General features: G+C 39.2%; 1 protein-coding gene and 1 pseudogene across 2 annotated transcripts; both read left to right on the top strand.

Moving 5' to 3' along the window:
• Positions 1 to 7,877: 7,877 nt before the first annotated feature.
• Positions 7,878 to 8,029, top strand: LOC123581803 (annotated as a pseudogene).
• A 4,640-nt stretch (positions 8,030 to 12,669) lies between these two features.
• On the top strand, positions 12,670 to 15,654 carry LOC123581026 (lithostathine-like). 2 transcript variants are annotated; one of them, XM_045446644.1, is made up of 6 exons: positions 12,670 to 12,722; positions 13,034 to 13,121; positions 13,919 to 14,037; positions 14,236 to 14,373; positions 14,973 to 15,099; positions 15,368 to 15,654. In XM_045446644.1, the coding sequence occupies exons 2-6, from the start codon at positions 13,043 to 13,045 to the stop codon at positions 15,433 to 15,435; spliced, it is 531 nt and encodes a 176-aa protein (XP_045302600.1). In that variant the 5' UTR covers positions 12,670 to 12,722; positions 13,034 to 13,042; the 3' UTR covers positions 15,436 to 15,654. The 2 variants fall into 2 exon arrangements, with proteins under 2 accessions (XP_045302600.1, XP_045302599.1); XM_045446643.1 differs by lacking the exon at positions 12,670 to 12,722 and adding an exon at positions 12,729 to 12,857.
• The last annotated feature ends 342 nt before the right edge of the window (positions 15,655 to 15,996 follow it).

Raw genomic sequence — 15,996 nt, 5'->3', positions numbered from 1 at the left:
CAGTCAAGTTCTTCTCATACTTGAGATCTCTCTGTTCTCTCCTTTTATCTTTTCTTTCCTGACTTCTGCCACATCTTTCTGACTGACTTTTCTGCCTTCCTCTTCTCCTTTTAAGGGTGCATGTGATTAGATACTGCCAAGATTAATCTTCCAAGATCATCTTCCTATTTTAAAGTCAGCTTCTTAGTAGCTTTAATTACATGGGCAAAGTTTCTCTACCATACTACCTATATTAGTGTTTGAATAACTAGGGGCAGAAATATTGAGGGGGGGCATCTTTAAAATTTTGCCAACCACAATACTTAACAGAGCTCCTGCACTGAAAAAAATGCTGATTTGTTCCTTCAGTACAAAGACCATAAATCACAGATTCTCCCAGGGCTGGAAGCTTGCATAAAGTGGGGTGAAATGATGGGAATTGTTAATCCCTTACAAATGTAAAGGCTAGAATGATTTTGCTCTTTAAATATCAGTTCTATTTGGAGCCAGCAATCACAGATGTCGACTATGTGGTTTTAAAAAATCAATACATTCCTGGAGTGATGATCAGTAGAAGGGTTATAAATTGCATGTATGGCTTACGAGAAATGGATAGGGAGACTTGCCCATTATATTGACTATTTTGTCTTTGAAATGTAGGCATCAATTATAATGGCCTCTTAGGCAGAAGAAGCCAGATTTACGACCGGAGGAGGAGGGGTATAAGCCTTTACTGAGCTTTGACTTGGGGCCAGAAGTTAGTGAGTCATTGTTATAATCATGTCTTTTGGCTTTATGTGTGGGCAGAGTAGGTAGCACCGTACTTGCCTGTGTTTCCCTACAGGTCAAAGCCAAAGGAGGTGAGGAGGGAAGGAGGCTCAGCAGGCTCAGCTAGCCAAGTCTTGCCTTGAGGCTGCTCATTTGGGGAGGCCAAGGTGCCATGGGAATATATATTATAGATGAAGATGCTCATCATTTTGGCCATTTGAAAGACACTTCCTGATTTCTCGGATTTATATTTTTTCCTATTTGGATAATATGTAGCAGGTCTTCATTAGGCTAACTTCTCTGTTATGAAATTTCACTTGGGAATACATGCCATGGTTTTAAATCAGGGAAAATTAGGTGCAGGATTTTCCCTTTAAGGCCTTAAACAAAATGAAGATATTTTATTTTAAAATATAATTATTTAGTTTAATAATTAAAAATGCTTTGGTTTGGTTGTTTTCATTATAAAACAGAGCAATTAATGCTTCTAGCTGCCTTCATTCTAGAGAGAGAACTGACATTAGCAGGGAAGGCGGCAGTTGCCCTGGGGGAAGGACCACACTGCTAAAACCTGGGGCTGAAAGCTACTGTCTAGGAAACTGGCTAGACAGTGGGTAAATTTCTGAGAAATTCTATGGCCAAAAGTAACCATGTCTGAAAAAGGGAATATCACCTTTACAAAGGTTTTACTCCTGACACAGTAATTTTACTTTCATTTTTTTAATGTTTATTTATTTTTGAGAGAGCACAAGTGGGGGAGGGGGAAAGAGGGGGGCAGAGGGTCTGAAGTGGGCTCTGGGCTGACAAGCTGACAGTAGCCAGCCTGACATGGGGCTTGAACTCACAAACTGTGAGATCATGACTTGAGCCAAAGTCAGATGCTCAACCTACTGAGACACCCAGGTGCCCCTATTTTCATTTTTGAGTAGACTTTCCCACAATTAAAAATTGTGGGATATATAAAATATATATACACACACACATGTACACATACATGTGTGTGTATGTGTGTGTACATTTGTGCATGAGAAGTTTTCCTCCTACTTCTGGACCCATCTTCTTGGATGCACAGCACCACCCTTTATATTTGAAGGGAGCTATCTTTATTACTGTCTTCTTTATCCTCTAAGAGTTTTTTCATGCATATAAAAGCAAGTATTAATATATTTTCTTCCCTTTTTAGACGAAGTATAAACACTCTGTTTTGTACCTTTTTTTTTTTTTTTAATTTTTTTTTTCAACGTTTATTTATTTTTGGGACAGAGAGAGACAGAGCATGAATGGGGGAGGGGCAGAGAGAGAGGGAGACACAGAATCGGAAACAGGCTCCAGGCTCTGAGCCATCAGCCCAGAGCCGGACGCGGGGCTTGAACTCACGGACCGCGAGATCGTGACCTGGCTGAAGTCGGACGCTTAACCGACTGCGCCACCCAGGCGCCCCAGTTTTGTACCTTTTTTCACTTTTAATCATACCTTAGAAATTTTTGTCATCAGTACATGAAGAGCTTTTACATTCTTTTTTATAGCTACATAGTATGGGTCCTCAATTCCTCATCTGCATTTCAGAAAAACAAAATCAAACTTTAAATTGCTCAGTACTTCACTCCTAGGTATATATTTAAGAAGAGAGTATACATAGATATACTGCAAGACAAGTAATATTCCTAGCAGCACTATGCTTAAAGCCAAACACTGAATATTAGCCAAATGTCCATCAACAGACAGAAGAAAATATAAATAAATTGCATTATATCCACACAATGAAGACTGCACAGAAATTAGAATGAATAATCTACACTTACACAAAATAATTTCAACGTATCTACAAAGTTAATTGAGAGAAGCCAGTCAATGGACATTTATATTTTATGATTCCATTTATGTCACGTATGGAAAATGCTAAACTCATTTAAGTATTTGAAGTAGAGGTGGATCTCCTGGGATGCTGGTAATTACTATTTTGTGAACCAAGTTCTGGATATACTGATGTATTCAGTTAATGAAAACTCATTAAACTATGCATTTACCACTTGTGGACTTTTTTTCATATATATTATACTTTGATAAAAAAAAGTTTTTTTAAAGGAAGAGCAAAAAAAGCAGTAAAAACCAAACATTTTTATCACTCACTTGGTGACTGAATTACTTTTTTACTATTGCCTGAGCAGATTACCACAAACTTACACTCTTTAAACAGCACAAATTTATTATCCACAATTCTGCAGTTTGGAAGTCTCAGTTAGAGCATGGGTTCTGGTTATCTGCTCCAGGTTTCCTAAGGCTAAAATCTAAGCATCTTCTTTTGTGGAGGTTCTAGGAGAGAATCTGCTTTCAAACTCACTCATGTTGTTAGCAGAATTCAGTTCCTAGTATCTATCTGAAGTCTCCATTTCTTTGTTGGCTGTTGGTATCCTTCAATCCTTAAAGACATCTATATTCCTTTTGCCCCCTCTACATTTAAGCCAGTAGTGGTGCATTCAGTCCTTCTCTGTGGCTTTCCTTTCTAGCACATCTCTCTTTCTCTTCTCTTCTGTCTCTTGTTCCAGCCAGAGATGGTCATCTATTTTTAACATCTCAGGTAATTATATTGGGTTCACCTAGAAAATACACGATGATCTCCCCATCTCAATGTCCCTAATGTTAATTACATTTGTAAAGTTCCTTTTGTCATGTAACCAAATATATGCAGCCTAATGTAATGTCATGTAACCCTGGAACTCTTAGGTTCCAGGGATTAGGGCATGGACATCCTTGAGGGACCATCACTCTGCCCAATCCAGTGATGCAATCTCACCCTGTCTGAATTGCCCTGAAGTGAAGATACTTCAAAACTTATGGTCTTTATATATATCCCATTTAATGTGATTTTTCAAACATATTGCTGCCAAATGTTAATGCGGCTGATAAAAAAGTGCTGTCCTCATCTATCCTGGCAATATAATATGCAATTACATATTACCATATTACCTTTTAATTCAAAAATTCTAAATTCTGAAACAAATCTGATTCAGGGACTATGAAGTGATCTTTCATTGAATGATGCACCATAGTTTATTCTGCTCCTTTGATGTATATGTAGGTTATTTCTGATCTTTTCCTGTTACTACTAATCTTGTAACAGCAAACTTGAACATAGTTGATTTTGCATCATATGTAAATGTATTTGTATAATAAATATTAAGAAGTAAAACTCTATGACAAAAGGATATATCTATTTTTAATTTTATTTTTTTAATGTTTTATTTGTTTTTGAGAGAGAGAGAGAGAGGGAGACAGAGCATGAGCAGGGGAGGGGCAGAGAGAGAGGGAAAAATAGAATCCGAAGAAGGCTCCAGGCTCTGATCTGTCAGCACAGAGCCCAACATGGGGCTCAAACCCACAGACCGCAAGATCATTACCTGAGCCAAAGTCAGATGCTCAACCGACTGAGCCACCCAAGCACCCCAATATATCTATTTTTAATTTTGATATATGTGGCCAAATTATACTATGGAAAGGCAGGCATCATATTAATTTATCTTTCCTCACTTCATGTATGAAGATTCTGCTTCCTCACAGTCCTGCTCATACAGTTTATAATCAAACTTGTAGATCTTTGCCACTATGTTAGAGTCAGTACAGTTTTACTTTAATTAAGGGACCTACTTTTGGTGAAGTTTTAATTTTACAGAAAAACTGAGCAGAAAGTAAAGAGTTCCTATATGATTTAGTGCGGTTTTAATTTGCAATTATTTTATTGTGTGAGCATATTTTTAATAGAATAATCATACTGTAGTATAAAGAAAATTGTAATTCTTTTACTGTGAAATATTTGTTTATGTTCTCTGCAATTCTTTTCTACTGAATTATTGTTATTTTAAAATTGATTTCTAGAAAATCATTGTATATTAGGTATATTTTTGGTATAAGTTAAAAATGGGTGTTCCCAGATTTGCCTTTTGACTACTTACTTTATTAGATAGTTTGCATCACAGAAGTGTTTTACTTTTACGTAAATTATGTTATTAATATACCCTTCCATAGTTTATTGTTTTTATCATACTAAGAACTGCCTTTTGTAGACTGCTTATGCATGTGAATTATGAATCTAAGTTCTAATTCTGAGCATATTACCTTATCAAAAACAATATATAAGAGCTTGCTACATTCTAGTAAAAAAAAAGCCTTCATGTAGTATATATGTTAAAGTATTAAGATTTTGCGATTTGCATATTCATAAACCAAATAGCCAGATAGATGAGAATAGCAGGGGAAACATGTTCACTAATTATACATAGGACCAACATATTAGGCTTCATTAAGTATTAAAATCCTGAACATGGATGGTATTTGTTTGCACTATAGGCATGCAACTATCACTGCTCTTCACTTAAAGGGTAAATCTTTGTCAGAATGCAGGGACCTTGTTCACATAAGATCCTTCATTCCAGGTACAATTATCAATCTTATCGTAAGCAGCCATTGTACAGAGACAAAAACCACCAATAACAGGAAAGTGAAATTGAGAGGAATGTTCTCATTCTTGTTCTCATAAAGCTTATGAAAATACTGGAGATTTAGCAAGTGTCATAAGACAAGAGAAGGAAAAGAATAGGAGAAAATACTGGAGGAGAATTAGCAGGTGTTGGAAAGAGGAATAAAAGAATAGAAGGAGGAAAAATTATGGAGGATCAACAAAGTTTAGATTTGGGTGGAAGGAGGAAAAGGGAGGACAAAATCTAGAGGAATTGACAGATGTTATAAAAAAGACAGAGATGCTGTTGGGGAGGAGAGGTCGGAAAATCGTGGAACCTGGAATGACCTGAAAGTTGAGATTGACATTAAGTGTGCATGTAGACCTAAACCTTGGACCAAGACTCCAGCCACAAACATAGGACTGACTTAGGACATGTACACTGGATCTGGACTATAGGAATGAACCATAAGCCTGTACTGAATATGGACTGGAACTTGACATTGAACCTTTTACCTGAAATTTCCATAATTTCAAACTTAGACTTTAGACCAAGACCTGGATCTCACATATTGGACATTAATGTGAACCTATTCTCTAGACTTATACACTGGAATGAGACAGGAGACCTAAAACTAGGATCTGAATTTGTGCAGAACATTGAATCTGACCTTAATCATGCTCCATAGTCATGGACTTGTGAGTTTGTCCTTGACATTGATCTAGACATCTAATCTCAGACTTGAGACTTAGTCTGGACCTGGACATGACCTTGGACCTAGAACTTGGACCTGGACTTCATTTCTTTCTTTTTTTTTTTTTTAATTTTTTAATATTTATTTATTTTTGAGAGAGAGACAGAGTGTGAGCGGGGGGGGGGGGGGGGTGGGAGAAAGACAGAGGGAGACACAGAATCCAAATCAGGCTTTGGGCTCTGAGCTGTCAGCACAGAGCCCAACACGGGGCTCAAACTCACAAACCACAAGATCATGACCTAAGCTGAAGTCAGATGCTTAACTGACTGAGCCACCTAGGTGCCCCTGGACTTCATTTCTAAACACAGATGTGAAACTGGACTCTAGAACTTTACCACGATCTTAGAACTTTTATCTAGACCTGAATATTGACTCTGTAAATCAAAAATGAATTTGACCTAGATCTCAGACCAGGTATTAGACCTGGACCTTGTGTCTGGACAAGATCCAGAGTGGAAATATACCTAGGAATACAACCTTGGGGATGGTGTTTGCCCTTAGGTAGATATGGACTTTGGACCGGCCTTTGGACCAGGACCTAGAGTTCACTTTGGTCATAGATGCTGACTGTGGACCTCTAATCTGGAAATGGATTTTGGATGGAGAACTTGGACCTGCATATTCTAGGTTCTTGAACACAATCTTCAGTTGGAATTTAGATTTTTTTGAATTGGTAATGTTACTTTGGAGAAGAGTATCTGAGACCAACCTTTTTTCTTATACTGATTTTTTCCACAAATGATGCTTTCATTGAACTTAATTTACTGTAACTGCTTGGAAAAAGTACATTTGAAATGGATGTGTTTTTCTGAGCTCTTTTGATTAGACTGGGTTCATGATTAAACATCTGTTTCTTTTACAATTGGAACAAAAATTATCAAAACCAGTGCCTTTTGGAATCACACCAACTTGTTAACCGTCTGCTAAGATCAGGTCACACCCCTCCTGCTTTATGCTATCAAAATCTTTATACTAGTTCTTCAGGGCTCTTACTATATTATAAATAATTGATTAGTTATACTACTATTTGATTATTTTACTTCTAATTTTTTATGTCCCAGTTGTCAGCAAAGTAGTCGGTAGTACAAATCTGGTTTATTGCCTGTTTTTATATGGCCTATAAGCAAAGAATTTTCTTACATTTTTAAATGGTTGGAAAATAATCAAAAGAAGAGTATTTTGATATTGTAATAATGTTGTATGGTGACAGATGGTATCTACAGTTATCATGGTGAGCACTGAGTAATGCATAGAATTGTTGAATCAGTGTGTTGTACACCTGAAACTAACACTGTGTGACACATAAAAATGATATGAAATTCAAACTTCAGTGTTAATAATTAATGTTCAACTAGAACACAAACATGTCCATCATTTGCATATTGCCTTTGGCTGCTTTCATGTTACAATGGCAGAGTTCTGAGACAGAATGCCCCATAGAGCCCAGACTATTTACTATCTGGTCCTTTACAAAAGTTTGCTAACCACTGTCCTACACAGCAAAGATGAAGACCATGTTTGTCATTATTACCACCGCATTTAGATTTTAGACATTAGAAACAAATTTTTTTTTAATGTTCATTATTTTTGAGACAGAGACAGAGTACAAGCCGGGGAGAGGCTGAGTGAGGGAGGGAGACACAGAATCCAAAGCAGGCTCCAGGCTCTGAGCTGTCAGCACAGAGTCCGACATGGGGCTCGAACTCACCAACGGTGAGAGATCACAACCTGAGCCGAAGTCAGACACTTAAATGGAATGAGCCACCCACGCAACCCCCGATTTTAGAGATTTTAAAATGGGGTAAATTACAAATCTTAAAATCAATGAAAAGTGGTAAATTTCCACCAATAGAAGAAAGGATACATACTTTTGAAATACTTAGATGAGTAAATACTACATTGCATTTAAAATCAAAGAATTAATCGCTTCTTGGCCTTTTGGCTAAGATCAAGTGTAGTATCTGTTCTTATCAGTTTAATATCTGATACGTCCTCTATCCGAGGACAATATATTAAATGGATTTTTGGAGCCAGGAGATGGAATAGGAGCTTGCTAAAAAAAAAATAAATAAATAAAAATAAAAAAATAAAAAAAATAAAATCAAAGAATTAGACTATTTATCTCAAAGTAGATTTTAAACCTAAGGTCAAATGAACAAAAAAATTGTAGAATGTTATATGAAATATGACATGTATGTTAATCTAGAAATATAAGATAATACTACATAGAGTTGATATATCTATGTTCAACAAATGCTCAAAAATATAAATTGGAAGAATGATTAGAAAATTCATAATGGAGAAGAAGTAAAAATTAAGTAAGAAGTAAGAAATAGCTACTAGGTTATTTCTTCATTACTTCTTGTTTACTTCTTTATTTCTTAAAAAAATAAAGATGTGAAAATGGCAAGATATGATTGCTGTTCATTCTAGATGGTGAATACATACATGTTTATTAATTTTTTCTGTATCATAAAAACAATGCATAATAAAAAGAAAAGCAGCACAGCTATGAAAGCATTTCTGATTTTTATTTTTATTTGCTGCCAAAAGAAATATAAACTCTGGAAATGCATTTCAGATCTGCAGAGTTTCCACCAACAAACTGATTATAAATGATGGTGACCAGCTGGAAATATAATCTCACTTTTTTCCCAAATGAAGAACATTTTGTATCATGACTAGTTTATCCTAAAAGACAATTAAGTAACAAAAAATAGCCTTTATCAAACACTCAAATATATTGGAAGAACCAACATGATACGCAACAGGGAATTGTTCTAAGACCAATGTGAGGCGCTGAAACCAAACGAAAATTGACAGTTTCCTGATAAGAGCTTTATTGCCCCCAATAACTGCACAGGTGATAAAAATAGTTACTGTTCATTACTTGCATATAATTAACCAGACGTCAGCAGCTATGGTATCAACTCTCCAGGGCTCTGATAACTTCCCTCATTGGCCTCAGGGACTTTGAGGTTTGCCAGCCTGCCTTGTTTCACAAAGTGTATGGCACCTCATTTTTTTTTTTTTGTTGTTCCCATTTTTTCTGACAGGCTTAGGATAAGGTGAAAAGACCAAAGTCGCATCTTGGGTATTTGGTTAATATATCCCAACTGGGTGTGCTTTAGTGATAAATCTCCAATAAAATATACTTCAAGGCTATTCCAGGAACCCTTCACATTTCACCATCCTTGGGAGAAACATACTAGATTTCCGCAAGTGGTCATTTTCCCCTTGTATAAATTCTAGGAATAACCACACAAAGGCTTATCTGCAAATATTGTTGGACTTGGAAGTTAATAGAGGTAAGAAGTACAACCTGGACATCCTATCTTTTGGCAAAGGAAACTTTTTAAAGCTCAATCTTGGCTATTCCAAGAGTAAGGATTCCTCTCCCACCACCAGGAAGTGAACTGTAAATAACCTAAGACCAGCTCCCTTAAAGATAGCATTTAAGCAAACTTCTCAGTGTCTGGTTAATGAGGATTGTTTGGAAGAACAATTACAAATAAAACAATAACAACTAACTTTTACTGAGTTTAGTGAGCTGTCATTAGAAACCAAAGTCTTATATTGCAGCTAGGGATATTATAGCCTCAAGGTTTATTATAATATAACATTATTTGAATTAAAATAAAAACAAAACTGAGTTTTAATAACTTCTCATAGGAGTATCTGAATTTAACTGCCTTCTAGCTGGCAACAGGGAAGATTCAGGAGGACAGTAAACCAAGCACAGTTTGAAAAGAAGAGAAATTTTAGAGAGCCACATATAATTCCTTCTCTTTTTTTTAAATTTTTTTTTTTTTAATTTAACGTTTATTTATTTTTGAGACAGAGAGAGACAGAGCATGAACAGGGGAGGGTCAGAGAGAGGGAGACACAGAATCCGAAACAGGCTCCAGGCTCCGAGCTGTCAGCACAGCCCGACGCGGGGCTTGAACTCACGGACCGTGAGATCATGACCTGAGCCGAAGTCGGCCGCTCAACCGACTGAGCCACCCAGGCACCCCTATAATTCCTTCTCTTATAGATAAATGAAGGACTCAGAGGTTTTCCATTTTCACAACTATTTAAACTCTGCTTTGAAAGATGGTATCTGATGATCACTCTTTTTAACACTGAAGATACAATTTTTATCTGGTTGGACATAGAATATCAATTACCTCATTGCTTTTTCTTGTTTTTATTTAATTGTTTACATAGCTAACTGTTAAATATTATTTATTTATAATACTTTAGTATTTCATTTGAATTTGTAAAATTTATTTTTAATGTGTAGAGTACATATGATTCTACATGAATATTGCTCTATATTATGCTATTTGTAGTTTATGGTAATGATGAGAAAAATGCATATGTGTTATTATTGATAGTGAACATGTAAGTTAAACTATACCTGCTTATTTTTTTGAAGTTTATTTATTTTGAGAGAGACAGAGAGAATGCATAAGCTGGGGAGGGGCAGAGAGAGAGGGAAAGAGAGAATCTCAAGCATGCTCCACACTCAGCTCAGAGCCCAATGCGGGGCTCAATCTCATGATTGTCAGCTGAAATGAAGAGTTGGATACTCAGCCAACTGAGCCACCCAGGTGCCCCTATAACTTTTGTTTGGAAAATTTTAGACATATGGAAAAAAATTGAAAGAATATTATAATACCATTACACCTTACACTTAGATTTGGTAATTGTTACCATATTGTAATATATTTGCTTTATTTATCATTCCTTGACCTCTTCCCCACCCCACACACAGACATTTTCTTGAATAATTTGAAAATAAGTTGTGGATATCATGACATTTCACCTCTAAATACTTCACTATAAATATCAGAAGTATAAGGAAATCTACTGACTATAATACCATTATCACAAGAAAGAGAATTTAAAATTCTAGGATTATCAAATATCAGTCCATATTCACATTTCACAGTTGTCCCTGAAATGACTTACTTTATTAATCAAGATCCAATTAAAATTTACTCACTCAGTCAGGTAGCTATATCTCTTTAGGCTCTTTTAATTTAAAATGGATTCTTTGTGGGGCGCCTGGGTGGTTCAGTCGGTTAGGCATCAGACTTTGGCTCAGGTCATGATCTCACGGTCTGTGAGTTTGAGCCCCGTGTTGGGCTCAGTGCTGACATCTCAGAGCCTGGAGCCTGCTTCTGATTGTGTGTCTCCCTCTCTCTCTGCCCCTCCCCAACTCATGCTCTGTCGCTCTCTGTCTCAGAAATAAGTAAACATTAAAAAAAAATTTTAATGGATTCTTTGCTCCATTACACTGAATTTTTCAAGAATTCAGGACCACAGTCCATCCCAGATTTGTTAATTGTCATTATTAACTTCTGCTCAAGTAATTCTTTTAATGTAGCAAGATTAATTTCCTAATCATCTTAACTATCATATTTTATGATATACTATTTTTATACTTTTAAACTTCAATTTCCACTGAGCTCTCACTGTTAGTCATAGGATTGCATTTACATATTTTTGTGTATGTTTGTAAAGTAATAATTTTTTCCCGTTTTAACAAAAGAATCTGTTGGCTATATTTCTTATTAGATCATTTGTGGGATCCACTGAGTTTGGATTCTGAGGAGATGAATCAATGATGAACTTAACTGCATGACCTCATCACAAAGCTCTACCATAGACATCTACACACAAGCTTGCCTATAAAAATATAGTATAAAAAAGGGTTTGTAGAAACTCCCAGCCTAACTTTGTGTAGGACTGGCCAAAACGCCCCTGAAACACATCATATGAGCCACATGGTTTTCACTGTGGCAAAATAGCCAACTCAGAAAGTAAACCTGTCTGAGGAACTTTTCTCAGTACCCCCACAGGAAGCTTGCCCCTCTCCCAGTAAGAATGTAACAGAAATAAATGTCTTTTAATCTAAAGCCAAACGATAGCCTTGCAAGGGAGGTTGTTAGCAGCCCAGGACAGTGAGCATCTTGATGCCACACCTCTAACTTACTGGCAATGTAGGACAATATCTACAATTTCAACCAATTCCTGCTCTGACCCTTCTTTAAGCCTCATGCTTTCTTCCTTTGGCTCTTCATCTTACTCTAGTCCTCCTTATGCTTTAATTTCCATTTCTTCTTAATCTATCAAATAATGAGTATCCATCAGGTAAGCTCCATCGCTCAGGAGACTGGCAAGACAAGTTTAATCATCTCATTTTCCTTAATATCTTGGGTTACCTATTGAGTCATCAGATGATTCTGAATTTTCATTAAAATTTGCCACCGTGTTTAAGAGGAAACCCTGAAATATGATCTGTTTATTAGTTTCAGTTCCTTCTATGCCCTCACCTGTAATTCCCATACTCACCTCCACTTATCATGAAATTATAATTAGTTATGTTAATTATATTATACAAAATAGAAAGAAATACACATGTATGCCAAAGGGAGTCCTTGAGATATCCACCAGAAGAACAACTCCATTTTCCAGTGCCACAATTTGTAACCAGTCCATAACAAGGAAGAGACAGGGAAAGACCAAATGTCACTTATTGTTGGGAAAAGTGCTGGCCTGCTAACTGGAAAGAGGCAGTATCTGTGGCAATTCCCACGCTTTGCTGGGAAGAGACTCCTCCATGTGGTGGCAATTTCCTTGAACAAATAGAAGCCCCTCCCATGACCCCTGTTCCCTCCACATTCCTGTCATTCATTTGAGTGCCGCTCCTTCTAATTTTCTTATAAAAGCACAGTCTTCTCTGACATGACAAACCACTGCAAATCCCTGCAAGACAGGTGAGTGGAAGCTGACAGAAGATGAGACCATGGCAAGAGCTATACTGTACATATTTGGGGGAAGATACAGGAGGATCTCTGTCAGATACAGGAGCTCTGAGACTCAGCACAGGCAGGCTGGGGAGGTCTCATGGGGTAGGAGCATGTACAGATTTCCTAGTTCTTTCCAGAGCTATACAAGGGGATGGATGTCACTAAGATGAACTTATTCCTAGGGGACTAACAGAGGAAAGACAAAGACGATGTGTGGCATCTCTATATGTCCTCTCTCTGATCACACTTCTCGTAGCGAAATCTGATTGCTTCCTCAGGTCACAGACATGATGCGGCCTCACACGGACCTCCCCAGCATGTCCTGGATGCTGTTCTCCTGCCTGATGTTGCTGTCTCAGGTCCAAGGTGAGATTTCTCTGCCTCTAACACTGGGTCCTTGCGAATGCTCAGGGCCAAGAGGAGAAGGAAGACTCTCGTGGTACTGGTGACATATATCCCCACACCAGGAAATGGCCTGTAACTCGTCCATCACCACACTATCCTTCAGGGTAACCAGGGGTGGCAGGCATCACAGTGGTCCACTAGCACTGCAAGGAGGTCCTTTGCTTCTTGCCAGTGCACTCTCATTTATGTTGGTAGGCAAAAGAGGAAAGTGTGAAGGGACAGAAATAAAATAAGGGGAAGGAAAATGAGGACCCAGGGCAAGAATGTGTATCCTAGAGTGGGGAAGGGTTGGACTGTGAATGGGAAAGATGAAAAGAAAGGAGAGGTTTCCTCATTTAGTGGGGCTGGTTCAAGAACAAGAAATCCTGGGGCGCCTGGGTGGCGCAGTCGGTTAAGCGTCCGACTTCAGCCAGGTCACGATCTCGCAGTCCGTGAGTTCGAGCCCCGCATCAGGCTCTGGGCTGATGGCTCAGAGCCTGGAGCCTGTTTCTGATTCTGTGTCTCCCTCTCTCTCTGCCCCTCCCCCGTTCATGCTCTGTCTCTCTCTGTCCCAAAAATAAATAAACGTTGAAAAAAAAATTTAAAAAAAAAAAAAGAACAAGAAATCCTGAAAGTGTTGGCGGTGGTGAGAGGCAGTCAGGACTTTGGCATCACTTCCCCAAGCACCGACCCCATAGACGTTCCTCTCGGTCACCTCCCACCCTGATCCCCAGTCTCCTATTCACCTCTTCTCTGTCTTTTGTGTCCTTCCATCCTAGGTGAAGACTCGCCAAAGGAAGTGCCCGCTCCACGGATCAGGTGTCCCAAAGGCTCCAAGGCCTATGCCTCCCACTGCTATGCCTTGTTTATGACACCAAAATCCTGGATGAATGCAGATGTGAGTCCTTGGATTTGCAGGTTGGGAAAGTACTTAGAGACCTGGCGGGGGGGGGGGGGTTCCATTCCCCAGAGTTCCTTGGGGGTGACGGTGAGCATCCTCATCTTTTGCATATATACCTCTTCTCCCCTACCTCTGCACTGCCCATCTCCCAGTGATGTCTCAGGCCTTCCCTGAGTCTCTCCCTTCCCCACACAGATGGCCTGCCAGAAGAGACCCTCGGGACACCTTGTGTCTGTGCTCAGTGGGGCTGAGGCATCCTTTGTGGCCTCCCTAGTACAGAACAGTGCGAACACTTACTCAAACATCTGGATGGGGCTCCATGATCCCACAGAGGTATGAATACATCTTCTCTGTATAACCTCTCAAGCTGCTATCGCCACCCGAGCCCACTCTCTGTCCCCTGTGTCTGCCCAGTAAATGCCCTAGAGAGCCTTGAAGCTCAGAGATCCAGGAGGATATTAGGAGAAAAGGGAGGACCTTGTGGCCAGCTGAACAGCTGAGGTCTGTGGAAGTCTCTTGACTCTGCTGAAGTTAATCTGCTTCTTAATTTGCACGTGAGGCCATGTAATTCAGTTCTCTGAGCTTCACAGAGTCTACACATATTGTGCAGAGTGATTCCTAAACGAAGAGAGGATCCATTTTGGCTCTATGGAACAGACACTGTCTTTGAGGTTCAGAAGCTAATCACATACGTATCACTCGTTGTTGTTCAGTCAGTGAGAGGTTACTCTGAATGGCTCTATTGGTCTTTGTGTTTATGGGCTTCAGGATTTGTCAATAAGAGCAAGGAGTTAGGAGGAGTCTCCCAGAGGAGAGCTTTGGCTCCCAGGCAGCATCTAGAGGAGCAGACCAAATTCCATGATGCTGGGGAGGGGTTCCTGCAAGGAGCCCTTTAATGGCCATTCAACCTCACTAGACTCCATCCTCTCTAGGGCTATGAGCCCAATGCAGGTGGATGGGAGTGGAGTAGCACGGATGTGCTGAATTACCTTGCCTGGGAGAGACACCCCTCCACTAACCCAAACCCCGGCTACTGTGGGAGTCTGTCAGCAAGCACAGGTAAGCAACAGAGGAGCTCCTTTCTGCCAGACCTCTCCATCCTCTTTTTCCCTATTTCTCAGTGTGACCGTCAGAGAATCCCCTTGAGCAAGAAAATGTAGGGTTGGTTTATCTTCTCCCACCCCTTCTCATCTCTCCTTTGTTTGAGTCCCATTCCCCTGGAGTAGGACACTGCTGAGGATGAGGGAGAGGCTGTGAATCCTACGCCAGAACCTTGGGTTCATGAGCTCCACCAGCCACATCTACCTGAGCTCCTCTGTCTCTCTAGGATATCTGAAATGGAGAGATTATAACTGCGGTGCGATGCTACCTTATATCTGCAAGTTCAAGGACTAGGTCTGGTGGGACGTCAGGAGCCTGAGTTTGCAGGCAGCTCATCATGGACACAGAACCAAGTGTGACAACCCACCCTAGAAGGGGATAGCCTCCCATGCCTTCAAACTTGACCACCTCATTTGACCTTCCTTTCTCTTCAGCCTCATTTCAAACTCTTCTGTATCTTCTATAACTTGAGTTTCAACAGGCAGAATAAAAAATAAGAAATTTGGTCTGCAATTGCCTCTTTTGTGTGCTTTAGTCTCATAGAAAAACTCTGAAGTGGTTCAGGGAGGAGTCTGTTGATTTCTCCTTGCCCAATTTCACCCTTGTTCCTAGATAAATAACTAAATATGCATCCGTAGCAGCACATTTGTGATAAGGTGTTTCAGCATTGCTCATGTAGGATTTGGGTTGTGCTCACTGCCCTCCCACACAGTCTCTTACCCACAAAGTCCCCCCAGGCCAGGTCTCTGATAGTATGACACATCAGTCTAGAGGTTCAGACAATGTTTAGAATAGTGTTCCTAAACTATCAGAGTGAAGAAAAATGAATAAGCTTCATCAATATCTGTACTACAG

This window comes from Leopardus geoffroyi, chromosome A3, assembly GCF_018350155.1.
Source record: "Leopardus geoffroyi isolate Oge1 chromosome A3, O.geoffroyi_Oge1_pat1.0, whole genome shotgun sequence".
Classification (NCBI taxonomy): Eukaryota; Metazoa; Chordata; class Mammalia; order Carnivora; family Felidae; genus Leopardus; species Leopardus geoffroyi.
This window is presented reverse-complemented; position numbering and strand designations above follow the sequence as displayed.

Bases quoted from the DNA above. Each gene is read 5' to 3' on its own strand.
- LOC123581026 (XM_045446643.1), top strand. From the start codon at position 12,744: ATGAGACCATGGCAAGAGCTATACTGTACATATTTGGGGGAAGATACA. The intron at 13,122-13,918 runs GTGAGATTTCTC...CTTCCATCCTAG, and splicing joins GTTGCTGTCTCAGGTCCAAG to GTGAAGACTCGCCAAAGGAA. The intron at 14,374-14,972 runs GTATGAATACAT...CATCCTCTCTAG, and splicing joins GGCTCCATGATCCCACAGAG to GGCTATGAGCCCAATGCAGG.